The sequence below is a fragment of the Ostrea edulis genome, chromosome 1, assembly GCF_947568905.1.
Source record: "Ostrea edulis chromosome 1, xbOstEdul1.1, whole genome shotgun sequence".
Taxonomy (NCBI): domain Eukaryota; kingdom Metazoa; phylum Mollusca; class Bivalvia; order Ostreida; family Ostreidae; genus Ostrea; species Ostrea edulis.
Window position 1 is genome coordinate 38,158,718 of NC_079164.1, and position 11,801 is coordinate 38,170,518.

The 11,801-nt window shown below is 36.9% G+C and overlaps 1 protein-coding gene across 1 annotated transcript in view; it reads right to left on the bottom strand.

Annotated features, from left to right (window-relative positions):
- Positions 1-321: 321 nt before the first annotated feature.
- The window catches only part of LOC125657564 (uncharacterized), a 47,266-nt gene continuing 35,786 nt past the window's right edge, over positions 322-11,801 (bottom strand). The window contains exons 6-8 of the mRNA XM_048888227.2: positions 5,364-5,566; positions 3,771-4,029; positions 322-707 (exon numbers count right to left, since the gene is read on the bottom strand). Of these exons, the coding sequence (XP_048744184.2) occupies positions 388-707; positions 3,771-4,029; positions 5,364-5,566 (782 nt within the window). The 3' untranslated portion in view covers positions 322-387. The remainder of the gene's footprint in view (positions 708-3,770; positions 4,030-5,363; positions 5,567-11,801) is intronic.

The following is an 11,801-nucleotide window of genomic DNA, read 5'->3' on the forward strand; positions in this document are numbered from 1 at the left end:
CGTGCTTGCCCAAGTATCTATTTTGTATTCCTTATAGGAGTTATGAGATTGATCACTGTTCGTTATCTTCGCCTTTCATTGATCACTGTTCGTCATCTTCACCTTTCATTCCTAACATTTCAAATATCATAGGCTCCATTAGAGTTTTATCTCCTTGTCTACTGTAAACTTCTATTGGAAAACTCTTCGCAGCTTGCTAAAAAATTGAAAACTTGTAAACACCTCATCCCTTTTGAAAATTCAAAATTGTCCACATGCACTGAAACATAAATACACGTGCAAACAGCACCGATATGGTATTCAAAATTATTTTGTCTTGGTTTATAACATGAAAAGAATAGTCATATGATTACAGGCAATGTAATTCTGCTTTCACCCCGTATGTTGTCAGTCAGAATTATTCTTTGGTTGATTTCTGGTTCGGAGAATGAATATACATCTCCCTATTCCGAACCATAATTTTGGAAGATCGCTTATTATGATGAACCCAAACACAAAGATCAAAATCCCTGCCCCCAAAACCGCTCCTAAGCTCTTGGCTGATTGGCGTGGATCGTAGGCGCTGATTTTACGACGCAGAGCTTTGGACGTTTCATTTTTCATAATGGTTAAATTTGCTTTCAGCTCTCTAATTCGTTGTTGTAGTTTTTCTGTTTCGTTGGCTTGGATAGGTACTGCTCCTACCATTGCACATGGACACCGACATCCTAAGATTAAAAAGTTTTGTCTTATCAAATGTAACATACAATATCAGCAGTTTTCATAATTACTTTGATATCTTTTACTGATAATCCGTGTGCTTAATACAATATCCAATATTAAAAGTTATACGATAGATCGATAGGTAATGCAACATAGCAGCTCATTAAATTTAGCGAGGTGGTATCTCGGTACACGCAGTAGCTCCCTTCGTCTAGTGACGCGGTAGATCAGTAGATTCTCAGAACATTTGGCGACACGTAGGTATAAATACTCAGTGGCTATAGTGACGCAGTAGGTAGGTGTCTCTTGATCAAGAGGAGTCCAACCCCGGCCACGATATACCTAAGTCATAACAAGCATTCTGAGAGTATTGCATGGCAATACAATGAATATATAGTCCCCTACCGGTTGCAAAAAATCACTGTACCACAACGATATTCAAAGTTCATTATATAGGTTAATGGTAAAAGGGAAAATAGGGGAACCAGGATAGGAATGGTTGGAAATCAACTACTACTCGAGTAGAGACTAGACCAGGAAAAAGACAAAATTATAATTAGGTTTAGGTCTTTAACCAAGTCAATAAACTGTGACATGTAGGTAATAATGAATAATTTACATGTAGCTATATTGTTGAATGTATTACTATGCAAGAAGTTTTAATGGGTGTAGTACTCTTATCTATAGAGATAAGAAAGTGGGGTGTAAACTAACAATTCATGCTATTTTTCTAAGTCCAAGGGCCATAACTTAATGAAAAATCAACGGACTGAGACGAAATTCGAACTTGATCTGTAACTTGTTATGGCAAAGCAATGTACTAGATATCAAATGAATATCTGCAAGCACAACCAAAAAAAGGGGGGGTTTGTGAAACACAAATGCCCCCGATAATGGCCAAATCTAAAGATGGCCAATATCACAAGGACAAATATCTTGGTACCAGTAGAAAGATCTTGTCATAAGAAATATTCATGTGCAATATGAAAGCTCTCATATAAATTTACCATTTAGAGGGTATGACGAATGTCATATTTTTAAAATGTAGGTCAAACTCCAAGGTCACAGAGTCAAACATTCCCTCGGAAAGGTCTCGTCACAAGAAATACTCGTGTGAAATATCAAAGCTCTAGCACTTCCTGTTCAAACGTTATTAGCAAGGTTGAAGTTTTCATTAAGTAGGTCAAACTCCAAGGTCAAGGTCACAGGCTCGAAAATGTTGGTACACGGAAAGTATGAAAGCTACACCACTTAATGTTCATTAGTTATTAGCAAGGTTAAACTTTCCAAAAAGTAGGTCAAGGTCAAAGGGTCAAAACTGTTGGTACCCACGGAACGGTCTTCTCACAAAGAATACTCATGTGAAATATCAAACCTCTAAGACTTGCTGTTCAAAAGTTATTAGCAAGGTTAAAGTTTCAGACAGAATTACAGACAGGACAAAAACAGCATGCCCCCGATCTTCGATATAGGGGACATAAAAAGTCTGGAAAACTGATAATTCATGTTATTTTTTTAAGTCCAAGGGTCATAACTGAATGAAAAATCAACGGACCGGGACCAAATTCAAACTTAATCTGTAACATGTTATGGCAAAGCAATGTACCAAATATCAAATTAATATCTGCAAGCACAACAACAAAAAAGTCTGGAAAACTGATAATTCATGCTATTTGTTTAAGTCCAAGGGCCATAACTAAGTGACAAACCAACGGACCGAAACGAAATTCAAACTTGATCTGCAACTTTTTATGGCAAAGCAATGTACCAAATATCAAATTAATATCTGCCAAGAACAGAGAAAAAGTGTGAAAAACTGGACAGACGGACGGAGCGCAAAGCTAAAGGCCCCTTCGACTTCTGCGGAAGGGGACTAAATATAGGTACTGACCTATTCAAGCGCTCAATATCGACCAATGAAAAAAGGACTATTCCGAAATTATGTCAACTTCCGTCCACCTTTTAGCAATCTTTTTTCAATTGAGAAGTAGTAGACGATGTTTGACGGTTGATTATTGTCGATAAATGGACTTTATTTCCAGTTCACCATGACGATGCGAGAGGTAATACCTTGACAGAGTTGCTTCTAAACGGTGGGGGTCTTATTATCACATCATATGGAACTTTTCGTCGAAGTTTTCTAGCGATGCAGCTGGTAAAAAAGAAAACCAAGATGACGGCGTGATATACCTTGTGAATATTATGTTTGCAGGAAGAATTTTTTTAAATTATAGATATTTAAAACGTCGAGTGTCTGTGAAGGAAACCTATGCCCTATGTATTGTGAATTTTTATTAACGTTAACATATTTGTTGGCGTGATTGCTGTAAAATTATAAAACAATATCTTTGCGGCCTTCTGCACTGTTGATAATGACGCTTCTCGAATACACTACCCGTAATTTTAACCGTTCCGAATCAAGGAAAGATAACTCATGGTTTCAGATTGGTCTTCTAACATGAGAACCAGCGGCACCGTGCATGTTGGTACGAGATAAAATCTTTACTATATAATCCCTAGTCCAAATATGTAGCACTTCACCTAAAACTGCTGACGTCTCAATATGAATCAGTTTGATATTAATAATGGATCGCTTTCCAATAATATCAGTCATTCATCATGTCTTGTATGCAAAACTTATGAAACGGGAATTAAATGGGATACAGTGTGTGCATATATTAATTGTATAAGGAAAGGTAAAATTTCGAAACGTCATCAGCTTTTACTATGGTAAAAGCCCAAGTCCGTTGATCAATTACGGACTTTACCAGTGTTAAATAAACGGCTTTCGTGACATATGAAATATGGCTCACGGCGGGTGTGACTCGCTTACTCGTTTATAGGAGTTATGCCATTGGTTACTATCCGTTATCTTCACCTTTCATATGAGATATCGACGCTATCGGAGCCGAGACTCTCTAATGTTGAGCTCTTGGTGATGGAACAATAATGACCTATTGCAGTCAATCCGGTATGTCGTAGGTTAGGTTTACAGGACAACAAACGAGTGTTCTACCGAATGAGTTAATCTATTACAACTTGTCCAAATGTTTGTAACTAAACATTACCAGTTATGGTCACTGACGAGATGATTATGTTAACGTTATCTGTCATTTGTTGTTTGAAGCCCCAACCCCAATTCATCCCTAACATGAAGACTGCGACTTTCTTTGGCTTTAATTTGTTAGGATGAGGGATCCAAATCCCCACTGTAGCTTCTACTTCATTGTACGCATAAACCAATCCCCCGTAAGGTTCAACCTCCGTCATAACGGAGCCAAGGCCATCAAAGCGAAAATTCTTGTTAGGCCCCTCAAGCACCTCTACCTGAAATTATAGCATTTCTTTAGATATGCAATAAATCATTGTAAACTTGCATTTTTTGAGAATTGGTAAAGCAAATTCACGTCATCTGGCGGCCCTTAGTCGCCTTACAAACCTTATCACTAATGTAAAAGTGGTTCCATCCTTCAACAGTGAATTTTATATCAATATCATAAAGTTTAGTTTAAATTCAAAAAGTGCAGAAAATGTGCAAAAGACATGAGCACTTGTCAAAGTGAATGATCCATGACAAAAGTAGAAATCAACTGTTTTTCAACAGCAATTACAAAATTAGTCTACTCCGTAAAATTATCACAGATCAGGTAGTACATCTAGGTACTAGTACACTTCTTATTTCATTGACGCAGACTTCTTATTATATTTGTACTAAGCCTGTACAGTTGAAATTGTTATTACAATTATCTAGAAAGGATTAGGAAAGGAGTATATTTTGTGTTGGAACGATTAATTTAAATCAAAAAGCAATATATACATGTACATGATATTTCCATTATTATTATTATTATCATTATTAAAATACCATTGAGTATATTATTAAACTGCATTGTGAATGCTAATCCTAAACGAGGCAACTATTTAATTCATTATACTATTTGCAGATATGTATGGTACATATAATAACAAAAATTTGATGAATTCACTAATTTGGTTGATATAATATCATTTTTACCATCCAGAACATTTTTTTTAAAAATGTCTATGAGAATCAGTATTTTTTTCTGTGAAATTTCTTAGCCAATACATGTGATTCAAAACATTTATCCGTAACTTTCATTATTATGCTCCACTTTGATTTTTTATGCAAGACATTTCAACTAGTGTGCAATGCATAAATTTAGGATTTTTCTTCGCATTATAAGTTCAAAAAGGTCATTATTTATTTATCTACATGCTTATTGAGAAATAGCAAAATCTACAATCCTTCTTAAGAAAAATTATTTATATAAATAATTCCCTCATTCTATAAGAAACAGCAATTACATAGCTTTTGGAGGGGTGTGTGTGAAACACAACTTACATAAAACAGTTCTTGTCGTTCCCTATTTTGTGTGAATAACATGCATCTTGCTTTTCGTCTTCTTCACACGATCATTCGAAAACTTAGTAAGAAAATACTGTGAGACTTGTTTTTCTGTTTATGTACATATAATGTACCCTCATTTGTAAGAAAGTTTAATCATTGATAAAAGATGCACGGAAGCCATGTTTTCTGTCTATGCTTTCGTTTTGGGTAGTGTTGCTGCCACAACTCGAGTAATTAAACACAAGAAAAAGTCATTGTTTACTGCCCTCTTATAGCCGTGTGTGATATATACCTGCACTGAAATGAATGCATCTGGCGTTACGTTGAAGACGGGTATCCGATAGTCGATCTGTTGTAGGTATGTGAGGTTCAGTGTTTTGGTTATGCGTTGTGCTATCTTTGATAAGTCCCAAGCAAATATTGTTATATTTCCGGTTAACGTAGGACCCATGCCTTTTGTTCCCCATCCGTCTTGGGCGGACCACAAACCGTAAACTATGAATAGTAAAATGGAAACGTAACTCTTTTCTCTCATATTTACGTATGTAAGACACAGATATTCTATGAAAGAAAGGTATGTAAGATATTTCTATCTTTCATATCACGTGACGTTTATCTTACATATCCCGTGACGTCATAATCAATACACAACTAGCTTGCAATTTACCTCGCCTCGATTGACGAACACTAGCGTCTGAAAAGCTCTTGTACAAAAAAAATGACAGATTGTAATGTCCCTGATAATCTCCAGGTGTATGTGACCGGACACAAAAATACACATTCCTTGAACAATTACTGCACACTCAACAACAGTCACAAATTCCTCATACACCTATGTCATCCGGTGCATTATGCCAGTTCACAGAAACCCAGCCCACACAGTCTATTAGTGCTAGGCCTACCTCCACATTCACTCTGTCAACGTCTACTGTCCGTGTCTCAGGTGAAATAAGTGCCTTCAATGTCCATGAGACTCGAGTCCTTGCACGCGTGGAACACGAAAGTCTAGCCATGCCCATATTCACCAACAAAAACCACTCGGAATCTCTCTTCACACACTCGTCATTAAATAACTGCTCAATTAATATCAATATCAATGCTCCTCTAAGAAGAAAAAAAACCGTGCAGTTGTGGATTCATATTCTGATTAGGTCTGTCAAAATGTTTCGCGCTGATGGACTGTCGAGTTACGTCACGCATCACCCTGATTATTGATTTATTCAAAGAGGAATAACTCTAATACAATTCACTTATACACTCGTCGGCCGATTTTTTTGTCGGCAACGTCGTTGCCAAAATGAAGGTCGTAGAATTCGATTCTAGTGTTATTTTTAATGTACAGCGAAAAAAAAATTAATTGGAAAATTCTCAAAATGGCGTCGCTAAGCACAAGGAAAACGGAAAACTCTAGAAATATGAGAGAAAAATACTCTCTTGTGAGTTGCCATGAACTTCAAGGTGATTCCACCCTCGGGGTTGCAAAAAAGCAGTAAAACCAGTAAAAGGCAAAGTCTCGGGTTTCACAGCTTTTTTGCAACCCTCGGGTGGAATCACCTTATATTTGTTTTGAACATATTTTATTGTACATACATGATATACCAAAGGTTCAAATAACTTACGAGTTCTCCTTATATTTCATAGCTACTCATAAGAGAGTCTTACATTGTATAGTCACTTAATATATGCGATCTTTCAATTGGCAACAGAACTTCATCTCTATTAATTATGAATTATATCGGAATTAATTATACCAGACGATGGATTAAATAGAAAAATTAAGATTGACTGATTCAATAATGGTATATTGTTTAACGTCCCGTTTGAGAATTTTTTACTCATATGAAGACGTCACAATTGCCGGTGAAGGCCTGCAAAATTTAGACCTATGCTCGACACTTCCGGTCTTTGAGCAGGGAGGGATATTTACCGTGCCGCACCAGCTGTGTCACGGGGACTCGCTTTTTGCGGTCTCATCCGATTGAATATTAATTGATCTGGAGAATTTTTCACTCATATGGAGACGTCACCATTGCCGGTGAAGGGCTGCAAAATTTAGACCTATGCTCGCCGCTTACGGCCTTTGAGCAGAGAGGAATCTTCATCGTGCCGCACCAGCTGTGACACGGGTACTCGGCTTTTGAGGTATCATCCGAAGGACCGTCCCATTTAGTCACCTCTTACGACAACCAAGCGGTGCTGAGGACCTGTTCTAACCCTGGTTTTCACGGGATGCTAATGATGGTGCTGTAACAGAGAGTAGACGGCGAGTAGAAAGTGCAAATGTAAAACGGATAAAACACTAAGTAATAACTAGAGGAAGCTAGGCCACATTCATTCTGGTGAAGTCATTGAATCGTCTTGAAGAAAGTCAGGTCATCCCAAACATTTGACAATTTCATATTGTTCGTGTCTTTTGTCATTTTAGTGCTTTTCATATCCTTATTTACTTGACCTCAAATGTTGAGTGTTGCTTTCTTTCTCTCTGTAGCGATCAGCCGGGTTCGACTGGAGGTGGTCAGATAGCTCAGTTGGTAGAGCACCTGGCTAGAGATTCAGGGGATCTGGGATCGAATCCCAGTCTGGTTCGTTACATTTTAACTAATCCCCAAATATACCTGCGTATATTCACCTACCTTCATTTCCATAAAAAAAACCCACAACTCCCCAAAATATCGAAGCTTAATATCCTGTAGTTTCCAATAAGAACTTTAGGTACATGTAATATGTGCGTGTTATTAAAATCTCATGGACAAAAATAATATTACACACAAAAGAACATTTAATAATGTCTCACACCTCGAACAAAGGATTTTTGCGTGTACCAAATGACTTGGTATACCCCAAGTCCAAGCTTCATGGTTGGGTGATCCTAACTTGTATCTATAATCATTAAACCAATAAGTCAAGGCCATGATGACATGCTCTCTGAACATGGTGTTTCCACCTACTTAGTAAACAACCACACACACAAGCATTAGCAAAGTTTTGGTGGACAACCAACAGAAACAGGAAATCAGATAATTATGCTGATAGAGTGGTTTGAAAGATATTTATTCTCACTCTCAGAGATCTCTCTGTTATGCCCATCACTAACACTACGTTAAAATAGCATAAAAAGAGTACTCACCATCTTGTCCTCGGGTTTCGTTCACAAAGCGACACCCAGAAATCTAACTCGTCATTTGAAATAAATTGAAAAGAGGCAGGGGCAGTTCTATTTTGCTCTATGAGCATGTTTCTGTTGGTCACTTAGGCCACTCAAACAGATCATGTTCAGAAATAATCATGCCCGAAAACAAATTCTCACTATTGTCCAAAAGGATACTATTAGGAAGTTTTCACTTAAATCGAAATATGGCATATGGTCTTGAAACTTGAATGAAGATATTTTGAATGTGTAGAAAAACATGAATATGCTTGCAAAACTACTCACCGTAGACAATCATCTGACTGTTGAATACAGGTAAACTTACCTTGTGTGTACTAGTTATCGAAACCAGCCAGTATAAAATTGCACCAATCAAGACAAATTCTGATGATTTTGATTAAAGGATAAATAATACAGAAGCGCTATGTTAAGTTAAACAGAAACCACAAATAGTTTAAGTACTCGATTTGGTCCCTCGCTTTGCTCAGCACCAAATATCTTGGTACTCGAGAAAAGCTTACAACATATATTTAAACCAATCCATCAGAAAACACCAGGTGGACAGATCTACCTAGTGTACAACATTTTCATAAAATTTGGTAAAAAGTGACGGTACAAGCTGCGATAAAATCCTTGAACAAAATGCCCCTACGGATAGACAGACGGATTGAAATCAATATAGCCCCAAACTTAGTTTGCGGGGGGGGGGGGGGGGTTAATAAAAAGCACTATACCTAGAAATCGGTTCCCATCAATTCTTACCAGTGACATGGGGTCATCTTCATCTAGCTGCAATAATGTAGCCCTCTCTGATTTTTTTTTTTTTTTTTTTTTTTTTTAGGGAGAGGGCTACAACTCCTTAGGATCTCTGTAATGGTGCAAATGCGGGAGTGATTCACTCCCGCAACATTTGCGCTCATTCTAAACATTTCCTGACTTTCTTTACGTAAATAAAATGATATTCTAAGTTTCTTAGTCAATATATAAATTTACAACCTGCAACTTTAGATTTGTGAGGCTCTATTCTACCGTTTTCAGCAATTTCGATAAATTCCAATTTCTCGATTCATATTTGTGCGCCATGTTTGATGTACTGAAGTTTCAACTTCCGGTTGTCAAGTCATTTGCATATGCCATATAAGGTAGTATTTACATCAATGGACAAGTATGGAGGCGAAAACTATTTCGTCGGTATTGAAAAGGTTTGAATTTAATATCAAGTTAAAAGCCGAACAGCAGAGTGTAAATTCTTTCTGCAACAATATCATTTTCCTTTCTTTGTCGAAGTGGCTCGAGTAACTACATTTTCGCGCTGATTGTCAATGTTTAGGCTTTTCATTAGATCCACCTACGAGATCTCGCGATAACAAGCATGGCGGAGCAGACGAAGAATTTTGCATGCTGTACATTATATTTAATGAAAAACACCTTTATTAGACATGCCCGAGCACAAAGTTTGTACTCCTTTTGGTGTAAACAACATTTGGGACTAATACACAGAGTTTATTATCGGTTATCATTAAAATTATTTTGCACCATTACGGAGATCCTATGGAATTGTAGCCCTATCCCGAAAACGTCAGAATAAAAAAAAAATTGGATAGGGCTACATTATTGCAGCTAATCTTCATCCTATGGCGAGGTAATGACTGATTTCTGGTGAAAAGGGAAATATCTCATGGCCCCAAAACCAACCCGTCTACGGGCGAATGAACGGACAATACTGATTCCAGTGTACCCCCTCCCAACTTTGTTCTAAGGGTTATGAAAATGGTCTAAAGCCAAAAATTTCTTTCTTGAGAGCGTACATATATATATAACAAGCATTCTGAGAGTATTGTGCAGCAATACATACTCCCCTACCGTAGGCAAAAATTATTGGACCTCAACAATATTCGAAGTTCATTATGAGACTAGGGTTATGGTAAAAGGGAAGATTTGGAAACCAGGATAGGAATGGCTGGAAATCAACTACTATTCAGGTACAAAGATTAGACCAAGAAAACTTCAAAACCGATCTGCAACTTGTTATTGCAAAGCAATTACCATGATGTACTGAATATGAAATAAATATCTGTAAGCACAACAACACAAAATTAGGAAAACTGACAATTCATGCTATTTTTAGCTCTTCTGAGCCAAAGGCTCAAAGAGCTAATGCTATGGCCATTTGTGCGGTGTGCGTAAACTTTTTAGAAAAAGGGCTATAACTCAAGAACCCCTCGGCCAATTTTTTTCAAATTTGTTACAGGGTATCATTGGCCCAAGGGCTTTCATACATACTAAAAAGAGGGATGTGACCCTTTAACAAGGGGAGATAATCAGGAAAATACAAACAAAAGTAGTGGTTGCTAAAAAATCTTCTTCTCAAGAACCACTGGGCAGATTATCACCAAACTTACACATAAGGATGAGGATATGTTGTAGATTAAAAATTGTTCAAGGCATTACCCTGGGGCAAAGGGCGTGGTCTCAAGGTCACTTCAAAGTTGACCTAAATTTATATTTCCTTTAATCTTTGATATTTTAGTCATTATAAAGACTAGGATCATCAAATTTTGACAGTTGATGCATCTTAGGACCTTGTGTCAAGTTGTCTCAAAAGTAGGTCACGGTGACCTACTTTTTGAATTTTGCAGGTATTTATTTTAAAATTAATTTTGATGCATATCTTGGACACTTTGAAGCCTATGATCATCAAAACTTGTTAGTTGGTGGATCATGGGACCTTGAAATGCGTCAACTGAAAAATAGGTCACAGTGACCTACTTTCTGAATTTTATGGCTTATCATTTATAGATATATTTTAAGTTGTTATTTCAAATACCGAGAGGTTTAGAATCATCAAATCTTGTAAGTTGATGCATCTTGAGGCCTTGAAACATATTTATAAAAAAAGTAGGTCACAGTGACCTACTTTTTGAATTTTGCAGATATTTAAATTTCACATTTTCAATTTTAGATGCATATTTTGGGCACTGTAAAACCTAGGATCATTAAACTTTTTCAGTTGATGCGTCTTCAGTCTTCGGTTTGTGTCGACCAAAAAGTAGGTCACCGTGACCTACTTTTGGTATTTGACAGCTAAATTACTATATTTCAGACACTATTTGACCTACAATCATCAAACTTTGTCAGTTGATGCATCTTGAGTCTTCGGAGTGTATCGACCAAAAAGTAGGTCACTGTGACCTACTTTTGGCATTTGACAGTTATATTTATATATTTCAGTCACTAATTGACCTACAATCATCAAACTTTGACAGTTGATGCATCTTGAGTCTATGGAGTGTGTCGACCAAAAAGTAGGTCACCTTGACCTACTTTTGGAATTTGACGGCTATATTTATATATTTCAGATACTATTTGACCTACAGTCATCAAACTTTGTCAGTTGATGGGTATTGCATGTTCGGAGTTCGCTGACCAAAAAGTAGGTCACCATGACCTACGATTGGAATTTGACAGCTATATTTCAATATTCAGATACTAATTAGCTTAAAATCATCAAACTTTGTCAGTTGATATTTCTTGGGTTCTCAAAATGTGTAAACCAAAAAGTAGGTCACATTGACCTACTTT